General features: G+C 38.4%; 1 protein-coding gene across 1 annotated transcript in view; it reads left to right on the top strand.

Annotated features, from left to right (window-relative positions):
- The window catches only part of MGA (MAX dimerization protein MGA), a 62,381-nt gene extending 53,333 nt beyond the window's left edge, over positions 1 to 9,048 (top strand). The window contains exons 21-23 of the mRNA XM_070939946.1: positions 1,286 to 1,522; positions 2,243 to 2,419; positions 5,387 to 9,048. Coding sequence (XP_070796047.1) covers positions 1,286 to 1,522; positions 2,243 to 2,419; positions 5,387 to 6,600 — 1,628 coding nt within the window. The 3' untranslated portion in view covers positions 6,601 to 9,048. The remainder of the gene's footprint in view (positions 1 to 1,285; positions 1,523 to 2,242; positions 2,420 to 5,386) is intronic.
- Positions 9,049 to 20,764: the final 11,716 nt, after the last annotated feature.

The following is a 20,764-nucleotide window of genomic DNA, read 5'->3' as shown; positions in this document are numbered from 1 at the left end:
ATTTTTTTCTTCAACCTCTTGGCTGAAGAGATGGTAAAAAAATGCTTTGAAAAGTCTCTGACGATCCCAGCTGAGTTGCCTGATTGGCAGAGAGGCGTTTCAAAGCATTTTTTAAAAAGCCTCTCTGACGATCCCAGCTGAGTTGCCTGATCAGCAGAGGCTTTTCAAAGCATTAGAAAAAATGCTTTGAAAAGTTTTTTTAAAAAAAAAAAGTTGGCCACATCCACCCAGTCACATTACACCCCCCTCAAGCCACGCCTACAGAACCGGTAGTAACAAATTTTACATTTCACCCCTGGTTTGAAGTGGTAGGCAAAGAAAGTTACGTGCTACAACTGAAGTATAGTTGTCAAATATGTGAATAGTCCTAAAATAGAACCTGGAAGCTGCCACAGATGGGAAGTAGGAAAACCTTTAAGAAATTATGAACTCATACTAGGACCATAAAACATAATTAAATGCTTTTTCCATACAGGCAGTCCTTGACTTACAACCATAATTGAGTCTAATATTTCTGTTACTAAACAAGGCAGTTGTTAATTGAATTTTGCCCCATTTTATGATTTTTCTTACCAATCTTGTTAAGTGAATCAGTGCAGATATTAAATTAATAACATGGTTGTTAAGTGAATCTGGCTTCTCCATTGACTTTGCTTATTAGAAGGTCGCAAAAAGTGATCACATGATCCTGGAACACTGCAACCGTCTTAAATACATGCCAGTTGCAAAGCATCCAAATTTTGATCATGTGACTAGGGATGCTACACTGGTCATAAGTGTGGAAAACAGTCATAAGTCAATTCTTGCAGTGTTACAACTTCGAAGGGTCACTGAATGTTTGTAACCACTAAATGGTTGTAAACTGAGGATTACCTGTATAATGCAGTAATAAGCAACTGGGGGCCAGTTTGGTTTATTGGTTAAGATGCTAGAAACCAGGAGACTATGAGTTCTGAGTCTGCCTTAGGTATGAAAGCCAGCTTGGGCCAGTTACTCTCTCTATTTCAGTCCAGGTCACCTCACAGGGTTGTTGTTATGAGGAAAGTAGGAGACAGGAACAGTAGGTATGTTCACACCCTTGAGTTATATGTCAAAAGACAGGATTAAAAATAAAATTAATTAGTAATTTACTCTATAGAATATAGAGACTGTGCATGTTTATGATGGAGAAAGAAAGACTAAAAACAATTGCATTTGGGCTAGCATATAATTTCCCTTGAAAATTTAGACTTTTGTAAGTATATTCATTATAAAAGAGAAACCTGACTACTACTTTCATCTCTAGGAAAGACACAAGAAGTGGTCTTGAAGAAGTTAGAATACATTTATGCCAAACAGAAAGCAGTAGCAGCTCAAAAAGGGAAGCAGAAAGAACAAACAGATCCTACGAAGACGATTGAGAGTGCTAGTCCTTTGGTGGAAAAAGATCCTACTTCTGTCCTTGGAGAGGTGAAGCCAGTGGTCTTATCCAATCAACGTACAAAACCATTGATACTTTCCAGGAAAGGAAACCATGTCACAGGTAAAGAAACACAGGAATAATTAATCTACCCAAAATTAAGTTTCTAACCATAAAATATTCTTGAACATAGTGCATCTCATGTCTAGGATGCATTGCTGTGTTACACAATTACAACCTTGGTATTAAAAAAAGAAATAAGATATAGGTGATCCTTGTTAATGACTGTTTGTTCAGTGAATGTTCAAACTTGCAGTGGTATTGAATTAGTGTTAATAACAACCATTTCTCCCCATGGTCATATGAGCGTGATTCCTGACATTCATTGCTGAACAGGCAAAGTCAATGGGAAGCCAGCAAGAAATTGGAAATCGTAGTCATGTGAAGTCATTACTTAATGCTGGAACTGAACTAGGTAGCATAATCAAGGGACATTATACTTTATGACTGTCACTTAGCGATTGTAATTCCAGTCCCAAATACTGTCATAAACTAAGGACTGCCTGTAATTTATTTATCAGTATAGTAAGGTAATAAATTATCACAGCAGCCACTGTAATGTATGAAATACTATAGTGGTACTGCAAAATTGCTTTAAAGTTTTCTTTAGATTTTTATTTTTTTTTTGCTTTTGATGTTTAAAATTTTAAGTGTGCTCTGAAATGTGTTATAGAAAAACAGTAGTAGTTTATGGGAATAAACTTAAAAGGAATGCCAAGATAAATAATATTCATTGTTATTTATGTACTATCTCAACATTTCTTTATTATTGCTTTCTTACAGGAGACCTACCTCCTTCTATAACGTTAACCAATGCCAATCTTTTAGTAACTACAAATGGCCAGGTGCTGGCATTCAGAAACTCATTGGTGCCAAGACAGGTTGCTGCCCTGCCTACCACACTTCTACAAGCCAAAGTCAAATCAGAAACGGAGGGCAATGATGAGAAAGAGCAGTCAGGTAAGATGAGAAAACAACTGAAAAAATTAAGTTGAACCTAGCCTTGCTTCTGGCACGAAGCTTACTAAATTGTCCATGTCCATGAAGTGAAAATTTTTATCACTTGTCTCATCTATAGGTAGTCCCCATGCAGAGATAAAAAATAGAAAGAAAAAAGAAAAGACAAAAAATAAAGATACAGCAAAACAAAAGAAATATATGAAGAGATTATTTCCCCCTTCATCATAAGTATAAACAATTTTAGACTTTATCACATCTTAAAATACAACAATATTCTAACTCTTACCTATAAATAAATCCTTAAAGCTTTGTCATTTCAATCCTGACCAGAAAAATTCCATTAAGGAATTTGTTGTTATCTCTGGTTACCAGCGATAACAACAAATTTATTTAACCGTAATCAAATAAACCAACTTTATATTTCTTCCTTTTTCTTTTCACAATCTTGATCTTTAGTCCCATCAGTAGTCCTAGAATTTGATTTCTTTTTGCTTTCTTTGTCCTTCTCACAAAATTCTTCAATAGCAATAGCATTTAGACTTATATACCACTTAACAGTGCTTTACAGTCCTCTCTAAGCAGTCTACATATTGCCCTTAATAATCTGGGTCCTCATTTTACTGACCTCATAAGGATGGAAGGCTGAGTCAACCTTGAGCCTGGTGAGATTCAAACTGCCAAATTGCTGGCAGCCAGCAGTCAGCAGAAGTAGCTTGCAATACTGCACTCTAACCACTGCACCACCACGGCTCATCAAAGTTTTAATAAGCCTCTTTTTGTAAATCCAGCATAGGAAAATTACCCAACTTTCTTTTTTTGCTTTATTCTTTTTATATCCCTTAATAGCATTAGCCAGTTTTTGTTTTGTTTTGTTTTGTTTTGTTTTGTTTTGTTTTGTTTTGTTTTGTTTTGTTTTGTTTTGTTTTGTTTTGTTTTGTTTTGTTTTGTGGGGGGAGAGTGGGGTTGTATGCCCAGTGGAGCATCTTTACCTGTATCGTTCTTTTAGCCTGTTATTTTTAAATCCACTTTCAGATCAGTCTTAATCTGTTCAGGTAAGACTTGTTCTTCTTTCATAATGTTGTTTAAATGCAATCTAGCTGTAGAGGCAGGCACTCTTAAAATTTACTTCTGGGTCCATTGTTCAAAAATATCCTTCAATATGTTCAGTGTTAAAATATTTTGCTTCATTCTATATTAATAAGTCAAATTTAAGTGCATACTCAAGCATAGGAAAATTATTCTGTCTTTTAGGGTTAGTGTTTCAATGACAAAAGCTTCCTGCTTCTTGATTTACTTTTCTGACATTGAGTGAGAGATCATTATTTTTCCATGCTGAGGCAGTCCATGTTGTGAAACAGTTGATCGCTGTTAGCTGTTCTGCTAGCAATTCAAGAGTTGGGTTTGGACTAAGGATTTGCAGACCTTTTCGTTGGCAAAGGTCTCTTTCATTCCCAAATGAATGTGTGCACCTGTCTCTATAATTTTTATTTTCTCTGGGAGACTAGCAAACTCGGGAAATCACTCTCTTTTTTTGCTAATGGGGTAATGTAATAGAAGCTTGAAAGGCTGTCAAAGCAATTGTCATATTCAACTTATACCTAGCATAATTAAAATGGAGTAGCTGTGAATTTCATGCTTCTTCCTTCCTTTTGGCTGAGATCTCTCTTTTGCAACAGTCCTTTTTCCTCTTCTGTTTTCCCAGTGTTATTTTGGTATTTCATCACATGGGCCTTCTAAGCTTGGAGACCAACTTCGTCATTTTCTGTGCACTTTCGATACACTTATTTTTTTTTATTACTTCATGGACTTTATTCTCTGGAACTCTGGAATACACTTCTCTTTTTCAAATTGTTCCTCTTAGGCCAGGTAGTCCACATGATTACCAATAACCTCACAAATCTGAACTCAGCATTTGAATAAGCAAGGCAGAAGAAAACTACCACTGCTTCTCTGTATCAGCCATTTGTTACATGCATTCTGTGGGTCATGATAGCACTCCGATGGGTTCTTTGAATTGGTTAATTCACATAAATATGGAGGGCTTGTAGAATGTTTCTATCATTGTGAACACCCATTAGTTGGACCTGCTAGCCCTAAGAACCGCAAGTGCCATCATGGCAGGGAAGCCGTCTGTAACTAATCTCTTGGGAAATGCTGCTGTTATTGCTGGCAAACCAAATGGGGACCAATATTACCCAGGATTTGTATCCTTCTGATAGCCCATCACCTGGTATTTACCACTTTCGTTTTGTTTTATACAAGCACAATCTATCCACTCACCCTCTCTCTATCACACACACATGATAAGGTCTATGCACCCCTTTTAAAATACCAGGTTTTTGAGATGTAAAAACATCAGACCACTTCAGAATTTTTTCTACCTTTAATATAATATGGGATGAATAGGCAAAGCAGGGATCCAAGGAATGCTCTTTATTATTGTATAGGAGAAGAACAGACTCTTGCAATTTTATCAGAGTTTCTTCTTGCTGCTTCTTATAACAAACAAAATCAAGGTTGTTTGAGTATCTTTCTTTGTCTTTTCACTTTCTTGGGACTGAGCAATCTTTTCTGAAAATCCTATCTTAATGGCTGACTCATTCTTTCTCCATTCCGAAGGCTAGGTCAGCACTCCTGCAAAGAAGGCAGGTAACTTTTCATTCTCATCTGTTAGCATGCATAAGATAAGTAACCCCAAATTTTGCAGGTAAATCAGCTTATTTTTCCAAGCAGGAATTCACACAGAGAGAGAGAGAGAGAGAGAGAGAGGGAGGGAGGGAGAGGGAGAGGGAGAGGGAGGGAGAGGGGGAGAGAGAGAGAGATTACACATGCTTGAAGAGAGTGCGGAGGAGGGGAAATCTGTTGAAGAGTTTAGAAAGTTTAGTTTGGAGACAGACTAGAACGATTGGAATAATATTGGAATCCTTTAATCAATAATCTGATTGATTTTGTTTTGTTTGGCCCTAGCAGAAAATGAAGATTCATTCTTGATGCCAAGAATTGTGAATGTGACATCACTAGCTACTGAAGAAGAAACAAATTTAAATCTGGATGTAAATAACACAATGCTAAATACTGATTCTAGGGCATCTGAGTTTTCCATGCAAGTTTTATCTCAGGAAACATCCAATCATAAATGCAAAGAAAACGAAGAAGGTTTTGAAAAAGAGAGAAATGTTACTGGAACAACACAAGATCTGCTTCAGGAAAAATATAGTTTTCCACAAATACTAAACGTCTCCAGTTTAAAAGACTCCCCAGAAACATTTGGAACAAAGCTCTGTTTTGAAGAATTAACTGGAAGCCAGATATGGGCCAAAGAGGTAGATGGAGGAGGAGAAGATTGTCAAAAGTCAAAGAATCTCTCATTGCAAAAGCTACAGATTAACAAAGCCAAGGACTCTGGGTCAGAAATGGAACTGCAGCAAGTTGCTTCTGTAATTCATGAACCAACAATGGATACAAGCAGTTCTGTAGATATAGAGGAGAATGATGATACAGATGAAACACTGACCTCACTTCTGAATGAAATTGCATTCCTCAATCAGCATCTGAGTGATGATGCTTCAGACATACCAGAACTTTCCAACCCCCTAAGTTCTAGCTTTTCTCTAGCAGATACCGAAAGTCGCCAGGAATCAAACTCAGCAAGTAGCTCTGCCTTCCAATTTGGTACAGTGAGTGGGAATTTAAAGGATCTTTCTATGATTCAAGACAATGGTGATTCCATAACTCCTCTCCTACTTCACTTGGATGATGATGATTTTCCTGTTGGCAATAGAAATGCCGGAGAGGTTTCATCAGAATCTGATGCTTTAAAAATCATGCTAGGCTCTGAAATAAAGGATAGAAATTCCAACCTGTTAAAAATAAACGGAAGTGGAAAAAACATGGAATCCTCAGCAAAGAGAAGAAGTGTTTCACCTCCTGTTCTTCATATGAAAACTAATTTAGAAGCTGGCGCATCGGACATGTCATGGAGGCCTATGCCCAAATTGGCACCACTGGGGTTAAAAACTGCTAATCAGTCATTAGATTCTGAAGGACAAAGTACTAAAGTGATGCCTGCATTGGCACCTGTTGCTTCAAAAGAGAAGAAATTGGCACAGTCAGCAATTAATCCCAGTCAGATTTCTAAATCAACAAATACAAAAGCAACTGCAGTGACAAAATCAAATTAATTATTGTGGCTTTAACTTCAGATTTTAATATTTTCTTTCTGACTTTTGAGACTTAATCTAGATGTAGGATACACATGTGCATTTGGCTGCTTGCATTACAATGTCATATATTTTACAAAGTATGCATGTAATTTATGAAAACAAAGTTTTATACTAGAGATTAAGAAATCAAAAAATTAAGAGACTAACCAGATAGATGAATAATGCAAATGCTTCATTTATCTGTTATTTTAGTATTTTACCCTTGTAAAATATGTTGAGGCTCTTGAACAATTACATGTTTGAGAACATTCATTCTGGGAAGGAAAAAAATGCAGAACTAAGTTATTTTCTTCATAACAACTAATGTAGTGAGAATTTTAACTGCTTTGCTTAAGCTCCAGTGGAGTTGCTCTTAATTGGCAGGAAAGGTGTCATGGTTATTTCCTTTGTATGACATTGCCACAGAATATCTTTTTTTAAAGTATTTTTAAAAATCAGGAATGTAAGTGGTTTGTATAAATATATTATGTGTTCAGGAGCTCAGATTAAAGCATTTCAGCAACAAAGTATTTTCTGTAATACAATGTTGTTCAAATTTGGGGGGCTTCCTGTAAAGAAATGAAGTGTGAGATTTCATACTGTAAAATGATTTATATTTTTGTATACAGGTTTTTGTAAGTATGTACAATAATGACATTTTTCATCTAGGAAAAAATACTAAATATTTCCAAATGATTGTAAATGATACATTTTTCACTAAGTGTGAAGCATTTGAATGCTTTGAACAAGTTGTTATAGGAAACCTTAAAACTTATGCATTTTAGATAAATTCAATAAGGAAGGTAATGTTTCTTGTTACCCAACATATAAAAGCTGTCTTCATTTATTAATATTTGAAGCTTCCTTCTCTTATCACGTGGATTGAATTAACCGTTGAGAGTCAGTTTTCTGTATAGGTATGAGAAATGAGCAATTCCAATGTGCTTATAGCGCAAAGGTTTACAGGTAACAAACAGGCATGAGTCAGAATTATTTCTGGTGGGTATTCCTCAGCTTTTAAGAATATATGCAGACTGAGTTAAAGGAAAAAAGTTAAACTCTTTCTTTCTCAGAGATTTTTACAAAAATAGCAATGCTGTGTTCCTCTGCACTGGCTGTTAAATCTTCAGATGATTAACAGAATTTAGTTTTTCCTTAAATCAACGCTATTCATTTAAAAGCTTTATAATAATAGAAAGAAAAAGTTGTCAAAGTACTAAGCAGTGTGGATTAAATATTTTGTTGTTCTTTGCAGCTGCACATATTCCTTTATGCTATATTTCAGTTTATTATAAGGTTTTCTTATGTTTCTTGATTCACTGTGTTAATTCAGTGCCTTAGGACACGAAAAGAACTTTCGTATATCACAATTTAATTAAAATCTGACTGACCTGTTTATTTTAAGACTCAGACTCCAATGTGACACAAGCCTTTTAAGTATTTTGTCTGGACATGCAACTGAGAATGTGGTTTCTCTGAAACCCTGTGTCCCACAGACATCAGCAGATGTTGTGTGAACATCAGCACTGATGGGATCCTTGGATGTAGACCAGTAAATCAAGGCAGCTCTTATGAGTACATCAACTCCTTGTTAGGATTTCTGACTGTATGAAATCTTGCACTCGGACATCTTGCTTGTTCAAGTAAAAAAGCCTGAACAAGGCTTGTGGCAATTTGCTTACCTATATTAAATAAACATAATAAATTATGCCAACCCTTTATTTTGTGAAACCGCCATTACACTAGAAATTTGACTAATAGTATAATTTTTCTCATTCTTTTCTCATACCTTTTTTGTAGTATTTGCTTGTTTTCTGAGCTATAGAAACTAAAACAAACAAACCCCTACCTGTCCACATTTCACTTTAGAACAAATTATATTACAGTTATGGTCATTTGGCCTATTGCCTAAACATGACTATTTTAAAGATGCAGTGCATTATAATGTAAATAGGCAGGATTTCAGGAAAACTATATAAATATTCAAATATACAGAACTCTAAAATTTCAATACCCAGTCACCTCTTTCAATAGTTTTGGTCTGCATTTCAGTGCTCAAATCTAAAGTTTTTAAAAATAATAATAGTACATTCTACAGCACTATTCCCTATGTATTTCAAATGTAGCCTTGATAACAATTATGTATAGTTTTTTTTAGGAATAATGCAAGATTGAATTTTATAAGTATTTTCTAATCAACACTTGACAATTGATTCATTTCATTTTAAGCAAACTTGTAAAATTGATTTTTTTAATTCATCTGTAAATGACTGAAATGTTTTTAGTAAAACAATGTTAGATTTTGTTTCTATGATATTTCTTTTTCTGTATCTACTAAAAGCTGTATTTTTGTAGTTATCAAACCATAAAGCCTGTCTTAATAACTGAGAGGAGAATCTGTGTAATTAAAATAGTCTCTAACTAGAATATGGTTTTGAAATATTATTTCTAGGCCAAACACCAGAGGAGAAAGCTGAGAGGATAACAGTGTTTTCTGAGTTTGATTAATAAAATTCTGGAATAAAATTAGCTAGCCCTTGTAAAAATGAATACTTTGAATTTAAAAAATTATTAGCATTGTTACTGTGATAAAGATTATTAATATTTTGATTTGAGTTCTTAATTGTGATTTGTCTGAATCACATTTGGGAATTCTATTCCTGTACAGAGCTTTGCTGGGAATGTTCCAGAATACTTTGGAGAGCTTTGCCCATTCCATAGTTTTAAGTAGATGTGGCTTTTTCCTGACATTTATTTACTTTAGCAAAACAATAGCATATTGAAATCACTTCTCCAGAACCATTTCCATTATTTTTCTGTTCTCTCAGCTGGACTAAAACAGACGCATACACTCCTTCATGGGGCTATGTGACCTAGCATTCTTTTTCAAAAATATTAGAAATGTACAGCACAGCTTCTCCATTGGATAAACCCTCCAGCCTCCTCTGCTTGGATCAACATGGGAACTCTTGTCCACACTACTAAGTTTTTAAATGGGTGTTGAGAGGAAAAAGGTTCTTGTGTTGATAAAGTGCAGAGAATCCATGCAGCTCATATTATATAGCACATTTTGAGATGGGTGGAATTTAGTACTGTAGTGGTACCATTCCTTTTGGTTTTGTACAACCTTATAATGATCTATCCATGTGCCATTACATCAGGATTCCTGAAATTCAGTTCCCAGTCAGTGTTAAATCTTTTGTTCAGGATGGAACAAAGATAATTTTTGACTCCATTTTCCTCTATAGCAGACTTTTTATTGGGGGCGGGGTGGGAGCGTTGATTAAATCCCTGAACACTTTTCTGTATTTTAGGGCCATTGAATTTTTGAGGCTTTATCTCAAAACTAAATGGTTCAGATCACACCAGACAGCATGACCATCTAATCAGAAAAAACTATCCATGTTTTTATACATTGCCAGTTTCTGGATAATCTGGGGATTCGCCCGATTGTGGTTCACTTACCAGCCAGGACAATCTGTGGGTGTCTGGGTCATTCCTCTAAACCAGGCTGTCCAACCCATTGGTTGCATCCAGCTCTGGACAGCAAGTAATGCAACCCACAAGATGATAATATTAAAAAATGAAGTGTATTATTTATATACATTAACTATATATTTTATATGCAGCCCAAGGCAATTTCTCACTCAGTGCAGCTCAGGCAGGCTAAAAGGTTGGACATGCCTGCTCTAAACCCATAGTTAGTGTGAGCTAAAAGTGGAATGTTTTGGTATCAAAACTCCCTATGTTGGAGAGTGCATGATGGTTCACTTGATATAATAAGCCATTCATCAGTATTTAATTTTGCAACTATGTTTCTCTTGACAGGAGCAATCCACCTTATAGTACATGATTGCACCGATTCCGCTACCATGGGTAAAAGCCAGGAAAATGTTCTGGGAATATTAATTTGAATGATTTGTAGCATTTGTGTCAGCCATAGGTTGGCTATGTATTTAATTGAATTATTTATACACCATCTTACTCCAAGAGTTCAAACTACTTAGCAAGGGAATGTCCTTTCATGTTATCTTTACAATAACAATCCTTTAAAGTAAATTGCATTGCGTGAATGACTGGCGCAAAATCACCAGTTAATTCCTAGGGTTTAAAATTGGGTTTCTCCCATCTTAACACTTAGAACTACATAATATTGCTTCTATTAGCCCTCCTTATGACTCCCATGCAGAATGTAATCTAATTCTCCTAGAATCATGGAATGTGCTGAAATGAGTAAATTGACATTTGAAATTAGAGCACAAGAAGATAAACTACTACAAGGTATGGGATTTATTTTATCAATGGCTAGATAATAAAACATGGAAATGAAATATGAAATAGGAAATGAATGTTATAAATATAATATTTGAAAATAAAATTTTTGAAGTGACAAAGCCATAGTTAAATAAATGATAAATGAGTATGTTGATTTGTTTGACAATATGAGAAATTAGATAATTAATAAATTTTGAATAGGGGGATGAAGCACAAAAGATTTGTAACCGACTGACACACTGTTTGCATTTGTAATGGGTGATGGATTTGTTTTATGTTTTGTTTTAAAAAAAATAACTCTCCTGGATTTATTTTTGCTCAAACTCAAAGATGAATACAGCCATTATAGGTTATACACAGTGGCAATAGGTTGTCATAAAAAAAGAACATGTTCTTAAATTCTAGTTTATTTGCCACTCCATTTTTGAAGATGCTCAATGGCTTAATACATCAAGATTAAAAACAAAAGTACAATCATAATCCAGTGAATCAATTTGGCAATAACATGGTCTGTCTTGTCTCCAAATGCCTTTCTAGGAACTCATGTTTTATAGCTCTCCAGAAATATAAATGGGGGGTAGCTGCAGTTTGAAAGCATAGGGTCTGTTTTATGCTGAAAGTACTTCCTTTCAGCTTGATATGGAGCCACTGACATAATTCATAGGGTACAATTGTTCATCCAACTTTATATCCGTCTAGTGGTCCAATCTGCTTGCCAACAGAAGTTGTGGCACTCTAGCACTAGAGATTTTCAACAAGAGATTGAACACCCATTCATCTGGAGTGGTATAGGTTCTCCTGCTTGACTGGGTGGTTAGACTAGAAGACCTCCAAGGTCTCTTCCAATCCTGTTATTACATGGATTTCCCCCCCCCCTCCTCCTATGCCAGCATACCATTGCCAACCAGTTTTTCTTAAACTATGCAGTTATTTAAAAGAAAACATTGGGCTGCCCCCATTAATAAGGCCAGGGTCAACTGCAGCCATATAACATTTTTTGAAGAAATTGTTTTTCTAAGCTTTTCAATACAACAAACGAATAAATCAGACCATACCACTGAGAATATGCATGGAATATATGTGACCAATGGAGGCCCTAGATCAGTGACTGGAGTTTCCTATGATTCAATACTTCTATTGTGACAGCCTGCATTCAACCATGGCTCCCTGCTGCTCTTTGTGTATACATGCAGAAACCCAGAGACTTTGTGCTAGCTAGTTGATAAGAGAAGCTGAGTGTTAGTTTAGTTTCTCACAGGAAAATGTTCTCGTCACAGACGGAAGGGCGGTTGGGCTGGCATCAGAGGTGGAATCTTAAACTATCTACCAACCAAGAACAGCCATGCAATCAATCCCACCCCCAGAATTGAGCAAGTTTGGTCAATCCTGTCTGCTTATCTTAAAATATCAGATGCAACTTTAGGAGGATGAATTGGGAGAGCTGGAGTGGAGGTGGATATAATGTCTGGTAATTAAAATGGATCTAAAAATGATAGACGTTGAAGATTTGATTTGGTTTATTATGAAGATAGGTAAGGTAATCCAAAGAGGACTGAATAGTATTAACATAGACTGATAAAGCTTCATTTTGTTCTCAACAAGTTGGTTTGAGAAGTCTGAAGCCTCCGGAAACAGATGAGAGCACAAAGAAGGTGAACTTTGGAGAAGGTCAAAGATGACAGGAGAGAAGAAGTTTTACCAGTCAAAAAAACCTGGTTGCCAGACTGATAGGGAAATTGTTAGCCAGTGTTTAGCATTAGGCCCTTTCCTAATGCTAAATAGTAGTATTTACAGTACTTAGAAACATAGAAGGCTAGGCAATTGTATGACTTGCAATCACAATTTTATATCTCAGGTTGAGATTTCATTCTCTGCATCTTATCATTGAAAGTGACCAAGAGAAGGTGGAAGAACCAGGCTTGGCTAGGGCAAATCTAAAGCATTTGTCTAAAAGTGAAACTGACTACTATTTAATAAAAGGATGAGAAATTCAAAATCAAGTTTACATGGAGTTTTCTATCAAATCCTGAAAACCCACAGAAAGGCTCAGCCACAATCCCTAAAGGCCAGTGGTGGGTTGTCCCTGGTTCGCATCGGTTCTATAGAACCGGTAGTAAAACTGGCGGGACGCTCGGCCCACTGACCCTGATGTCATTAAAACACTTCTGCGCATGTGCAGAAGCTTCTGCGCATGCGCAGAAGAGCGCACATGCGAGCAAAGCAAGCGCGCACACACGGCCCCATTGCAAACTGGTAGTAAAGGTAAGTAGAACCCATCCCTGCTAAAGGCAATGTCTGTTTCTGCAAAGCTTGGAAAATACTTAATAGCAAACAGTAGAATTGCCTGCAAGCACTTTCTTTTACTGTCCTTGTCCCTTGTCATTGCTTCTGGTCATCTGGGGACCTTTCCAGATTACAGAGCCCTTGATCTGTGCCCCAGGTTCCTTTTGCACCTCTTTCCTAAGGTTATAAATCACAAAACTGCATCTCACTTATTTTGGCCATGTCATGTGGGGCAATTCACTGGATGGAGAAAGCAATTCTGTTTGGAAGAATTAGCGGTAAAAGGAAACCAGACCGCCAAAGAACGTGGTGGCTGGACACCATCAAAGCTGATACCAGCCAGAGCATAGAAAAACTCAAACAATTAGCGCAAGATTGGAAGATGTGGAGAGACCTGGTCCATATAATCGCCAAGAATCGGACACAACTGAATGAATAAATTTATCATCATCACCTAAGGCTGTAGCCACGCAAATCTCTACCAAAACAAATATAAATACTAAATAGAACTAGGGAGGGTGCTCTTAGTAATTAACACAAATGACAAATTCCATTACTTCATCTCAATTTATTACCACATATTAAGATTTCATAATTAAATATGTGTGACAATCTACCGGAAATCCTTGAGCCTTAGGCTTAATGTGACACACAAAGTGAATGTGAATATTGTAGTCATCTAATAAAGTGTAACTAGCACAACAACATCTACTATTATTGTTCAAGGGCGGATGTTGTTTAGTACATGACACTGATATATCTTTAATTGCAATAGTGAGATGCAACAAAACATGATCGGAATTGGGGGAAAACATGCTGCCATTTACCATAATGAGCTGATCAATATGCCATTGGGATTTGAAAAAGATCAGGAATCTATTTCTTACAGCAAGATGTCCAATGAGGTTGCCTATACATGAGGTACTGTACCTCCAAAGTCAGGTATCTTCTCTAGGTGAGAGGCAATCATATACCAGCCATTCCAATGTAGTTATCCCAACTGTGCTATTTTAAGGATGAACAATGAAGGAAAGAGGGAACAGATGGTTCTCCTCTCCTGCATTGATCTTTAAAATAAAACATAATACAGGCTTCCCTCACTAGCTAGAATGCAACCCTAAAACACTTTAAAGAGATAAAAGCTGTCAACAATGTAATTATCTGTGTAAATATGCATAATATAAGAACGTTTAATTTATGGAATACACAACCAGAAAGAAATGGAGTATGGAAGGAGACCCCAGAGATATTTGATTTGCAAGGTTATTAGGGAATGAAGTATTTAAACACACAAGCAATTTATCAATAATTTTTATACTGTATTTACTGCAGTTATTATTGTTGCTCTTGATTTGTAACTTAGCCATTCAGCAGCTTTCTGTATAGGTTTAAATGATGTTGTCTGGTATTTTTTTAAATTTCACTTTTAATCATATATGATGGTACATTGCCTCGAGAACTCTTGCTTTACAGTTGATCAATGGCTAAATGCAAACTTTGACTTAGGGCATTTAATATAGAACATAAATTCTGTAACAAGGCCCAAGTGGTGCAAACAGCACACTGTGGATCAAAAGTAAGTTGACAAAATGGGATGATGGATGATGGAAGGCCTTGTTTTGCTATTTGCCGTCTTCTCCACAAGACTGCAAATCACCACTTATAAAGTGTCAGCTCTACTTGTATTAACAGAGCTTCAAACAGTATGGATATTCTGTGAGGGAGACATATTTCCTTTCCCCTCCTCCCCCCCCAGATAGTCAGGGAAATATTGCGACAGATCAGAAAGTATGATATGCTTGTGGAGAAAAGGAAGAGGAGGATGACGACTATGGAATCTGAACTGAACTAAGAAATAAATGCTCACAGATTTCTTAAAAAGAAAAAAAAATGCCCTGTGTTAAAAAAGCAGTTCTACTTTTAACAGGCATGTCCAAAAAGCCCCTTGCTAGAAGCACTATTGCCTTCATTCTCTGCATGTAGATTTTGCAGCAATCTGCCCAGGAGTGAAATGCTCCGAAGTCTGCTACTGGTTTGCTTTCCTACTGATTTGCTGTGCATGCGCATGCGCAATGCGTGCCAAATGCATGCTTTGCGCACATGCACACTGCAAGCGCTACCATGCAGCGCTGAAAAAAGAGGATTAAGAAGCCTTTTCTACGGTAAGTAGAACAGTGAGGGGGGGAAACAGCTGTGCCGTGCGATTTAGATTTGCTAGAAAGCAAGATTTCCTGGTTTCTAGTGAATATAAATTGTGCGGCAGAGCTGATCGTTGGAAATACCGGTTCATTCGAACCGGTAGCATTTTTTAACTATCAGTTCGCCCAAACTGGTAGCTGTTATTACTACTGATTTGGGCGAACTGGTATGATCTAGTAGCATTTCACCTCTGAATCTGCCCACCATATACTGGATCCCCTCGGTTTGCCTCGACATTCCTTTTCTTCCGTGCCATGTCTGAACATCGATGACAGATGTGAGAGTTAAGATCTCTTCTGATATCAAGGCAGAAAGCTTTAAAGATGACTCAGAATAAAATTTCATCAACTGTAGTAGAACACTGTTCCAAAAACAAAGAAAAAAAAAAGGTGTAACTTTTAACCTTGGGCAGTATTTGGGAGAAAGCTTTAAAACAAGCTAGTCTCTACTCCAGGCCAAAACAAGCAAACAAATGTAGATTTATTGCAGAGATGGGAACTGATATGCTCCAATCATTTTAAAACTCTTTGAGTCACAGCCCTGTTTTGAAAAGTGCACCGTTCCTCCCCTGGGCTTCCAGGTGCATTTCTATCTTTCCTTTCTCAGCCAGTGAGAAAAAACCCGGTTATGGCACTTCTCACCTTATTTCCCCCACTCATTCTTTAGGGTTAGATTAAAGATAAATTAAAAATTAAAAAAAGAGAAAATGGGATACCAGGCAAAATATTTTTGCACAAATCCCACCACTCGTACAGAAAGCTAGGATAGAGAAAAGAAAAATATGACACGTAAATGTTGCGATATTTTCAGGATCAGACTCAATAAATAATTTGAGAATTAAGAGTTCAAATATATCTCTCTTTATTTACATAAGGCATTCTATATTCACTGAATATTCACAGATAGAAGCAAAGAAGGGATGTATGCAGCTCCTTATATATACAATGGGTGGAGCTAGATATGGGAGTGGTGAAGTATGAATACATTAAGAAGTGAAGAATAAGTTAACCCCTGATACCCTGTTCATATACTATTTACATATTGGAGAATAAGGCATTTACTTGTGACAGTAAAGAAGAAGTGAGAAGAAGCACCAAGTGTTAGAAAGGCCTGCTAGGAAAGGAAAAACAATGCTTTCATGTTGGCTTTGGCTGCATGTAATGTTGATAAAGCCGGACTGAAAGGCAGGTGGTCCATTTACTCTGCAGTCATATGAAGATTTGGAATACAGCACTTGTGTTTAGTTACTCTGGCTATTTCTAGTTTGCTTGGTTTGGCAATCGTGGTGCAGCTTCAAATTACACACTTACAAAATGTGGACTGACACCTTTCCTGATAAGACAGTAGGAGGTTCTCTAAACCAGGTTTGTGAATTTGAATGCTCTAGTGTGCAATCTGTTATAAAATGTTAGGCTGCTGGCACTTACCGTATGTTCAAAAGTAAATCCTACTGCAGACCTCATGACATAAACCTCTGACCTAGTGTTTGGGGTACCTTGCTTCTTCCCCCCCTGGTGAACATTGTAGATCTTCATGTGCTATTTTGGTTAATCCTACACAAGGTATTACACAATTGGGATTATTTTCTCTCTGAAGTTGCCTAATCCTTTTTAACAGACTTTCTAGTTTGGTAGTCATATTTATTAGTTTGTGAAAGTGCTTTATACAGTACTGTGTCTTTCCATGTGAGTTTACTGCTTGTGTGAAAAGAAGGGTCAAGAACTGAAGTTTTAGGAAGTGTTGCCACAAAGAAGAGGGAGTCAAGCTATTCTCCAAAGCACCTGAGGGCAGGACAAGAAGCAATGGATGGAAACTAATCAAGGAGAGAACCAATCTAGAACTAAGGAGGAATTTCCTGACAGTTAGAACAATTAATCAGTGGAACAACTTGCCTCCAGAAGTTGTGAATGCTCCAACACTGGAAGTTTTAAAGAAGATGTTGGATAACCATTTGTCTGAAATGGTATGGGATTTCCTGCCTGAGCAGGGGGTTGGACTAGAAGTCCTCCAAGGTCCCTTCCGACTCTGTTGTTCTGTTCTGTTCTGTTCTGTTCTGTTCTAGTCTAGTCTAGTCTCCAGTGCAGCACCTCTGATGGGACATACAGGGAATAAAATGAAAGTAAATATGATCTGATAAGCACTTTTAAAAATAAACCTGTAATGAAAGGGTCTGAGATGCAGCTGGGAATCTTATGGCTATGGTCATCCTTGTAAATTTATGTAGGATTACAGCTTTAACATCTGTTGCCTAGGAAGATAGCAATACTGTGTACAAAACATGTACCGGAATGTGACATCCTGAAACAGAAAAAGTTGGAAAAGGCAGCTATGAAATTAATAGGTACCTGTACTGTGACAAGAACTTTTAGCATATACCAAACCATTCTTAAATGTCTCATGACAGAGATCTACTCTGGTTGCATTCTGTGTTTGTTCCCAGAAAGATGTAGTTAGGACCATTTGAGCTTAAATAAAACTGTTATTTACTTTGTGCTGCTTTTAAACATAAGCACACTTGCAACTTGATTTGTGCTGAGCAAGGCATATGTCTGCTGACTAATTTCATTGGTCCTTATGAGGAAGTAAAGACAGTTGAGTGCCAAAAGTAGTATAGCATTTGTGTAAACACTTTTAGGAATGCGGCCTAAGACTAAATTCTTAGTCAGCATCCTTATTGTTTGCCAAGAAATAATTAGGTTGGAGGAGAGCTGAACCTATCTTTGCCCAAACACATTCTCCATACATACAAAACCAAGGGAGAAAAATCCAGAAATGTAAGCCTACTTCAGGTAGACTTTTGCATAGGTTAGCTTATTGTAGAAATAGTGGTGGATTGTACTAGCTTTAATTGGTAGTAAATTACCTTTAATCAAATGACTTCCTTCTGAGACAAGATGATTGAACAGTAGAGCACTTCTGATAGCATGTAGTATAGCCACATTTTGCTTACCTATAGTTTACTTGATTGGGGCCACTAACACTGAAATTGCAAGGCATGGTTTACAAGCCGTTTGTTCACATATTATGTTAAGTCAAAACCAGGCACATCATACAAAGGCTTAGCAGGTTGTGCAAACTTAGGCAGATGTACAGTACTTGAATTAGTGCAATGACCAAATTTGGCTTTCAGGTACAGGTAGTCCTTGAGTTACGACCACAACTGAGCCCAACATTTATGTTGCTAAGTGAAACATTTGTTAAGTGAGTTTTGCCCCATTTTAGACTTTCCACTTAAGTGAATCATTGCAGTTGTTAAGTCAGTAACATGGTTGTTACCTGAATCTACTTTCCCCACTGCCTTTGCGTGGTTGCAAAAGCTGATCACATGATCCCAGAACACTGCAACCATCACAAACAGGAGCCAATCGCTAAGCATCTGAATTTTAATATAGGTGGCCATGGGGATGCTGCAATGGCCGTAAGTGTAAAAAATGGTCATAAGTCCCTTTTTTTCAGTGCTATTGTAACTTTGAATGGTCGCTAAATGAACTGTTGTTAAGTTGAGGACTACCTGTATGGAGGAAGCCCTAGATGCCACTGATTTCAGAATTCGTTTCAGGGTGGTTTAAAAAAGGGGGGGGTGTTATTTTCCTGTAATGCCATACATTTCTTATAGCACAGGGTCCTTGCCGAGGTTTGGAGAAAAAGTTGGAAAAACCCCACCTCATAATGCCGTTAATAATCTATTGTGGAGAGCTCAGATGGGCCCGTGTAAAAACACGTCCAGGTGTTCCGGAAACAAAACGGGCAAGGTCTCCAAACCGGTTCAATTTTTGCTTGCCGACTCAAGCAAGCCAACCAGCCAGCCAGCCAAAGAGGGCGGGCAAAGCGTTCGCCGGGTTTCTCCCCCGCCGTGAAAAGGAGCCGCCTTCTTCCTGCAGGAGCTCTGCGGTCGAGAAATCCATTCCCCCATTTCCCGCCCGCCGAAATCGACGCCGTGAAATCGAGGGAGGCCGGGTCCGTCGGTCCGCTGGTGATTTTTCGTCTCCGTTTCGGCGTTTGGACCGCCTAGGCCACCATAGCCTCCGCGGAATCCGGCTGGCTGGCTGGCGGGGACGGCGCTGTCAAGAGCCAGGCGAGCTCCAGAGGGATACTAACCGGGGAGGGGGCAGCAGGCGGCAGAGAGGGGTCGCCAGCTCGGGACTCGCCGAGAAGAAACAGCTGAGCGAAGAAGAGGAGGAGGAGGAGGAGCCCAAGGAGAGGGACGGACGATCCTGGGGCTGGAGCCCAGGCTCGGCGGGGAGGCGGGGATCGCTCTGGCAGCCTTCCCGGCACGGGTGATCCGCCGACTTCGCCAAAGCCGTTGCTGTCAGCGGGCGTGAGGAGCGGAGAGGACCGGCTGCGAGCGAGCGAGCAGCCTCGAAAAGCGAGGGAAGGAAGGCAGCCCTTCTCTCTCCCCCCCACCCCCAGCTTCGGAGCCTCTTAGCGGGAGCTCCCCAGCTTCCCCCCTTGCAGCTTGGAGGGTTCCCGGTGGCCCCCGCCTTCCCCGCTTGGAAAGCCCGCAAAGCCGAGCCGAGACGGCGAGAGAAGAAAGACGGCAGGCGGGAGCCCCAAGGAAGGCAAGGGGGCTTTTTTGAATGCGACCGTGGCTGGTGAAAGGACGAAACCCGGCTGCATGGACGAGAACTGGGAGAGAGGGCTTTTTTTTTTTTTTTTTACCCTTCCTCTACGGAGCGCCGATGCCCCCTTTCCAAGGTAACAAAGGTTGACTCCCCCCGAAGGGGCTTCTTTTAAAGCGAGAAGCTGCGTTTCGTGGTTTTTAAGGCAGAAAACGGGTCTGACTGAATTACTCGCGGATTTCTCCATCCCTCGTCATCCTATTGTTGGCCTGAAAAAAGCTGGAAGGGCTTCTGCATTAGTGTTATATATTCGACCTCCCTTTGTGCATTCCTCCCCTTCGCGGATGGGAAAGAGGATTTAAGCAAACTTCTCTTCGGAAATCTCCGTCCGGTTCCTTTAATTGACTTCACAGTCATTGAGAAGGTTGTGTGTGTGTGTGAAGGGGGGGGGGAATTGAAGCTCTGATACTCTAGGATGGTCGCGGTTCTCTTTTTAATGCGTAAGTGAAGTGTTTGCAGCAGTGAATCGTCTTTAGGCTTGACAAATGCCCACTGTATTAAAAGCTGAGCTCAAAACCCATGGGTTGTTTGAATTGCCAACGGTATTATTTTGGTTTACTTGGCTTAGGTGTCTGATTTCTGTTTCTTAAAAGGGTAATCCTTAAGCATTTGCAACACGGTAACAGTGTGGTGTTAACTCCACGCAGAGGAGTACCGAGGAATTTCCTGGGAAATTTGCAAAGCACTCACCTCTAAAATAAGGATTCTCCTGCCAAGTATTCTGGTTTGACTATTAAGCTACCTTTATAAATATCTATAATGAACTA

This window comes from Pituophis catenifer, unplaced genomic scaffold (assembly GCF_029215685.1).
Source record: "Pituophis catenifer annectens isolate HBS135680 unplaced genomic scaffold, rPitCat1.0.hap2 SCAF_1, whole genome shotgun sequence".
In the NCBI taxonomy this organism is placed as follows: domain Eukaryota; kingdom Metazoa; phylum Chordata; class Lepidosauria; order Squamata; family Colubridae; genus Pituophis; species Pituophis catenifer.
This window is presented reverse-complemented; position numbering and strand designations above follow the sequence as displayed.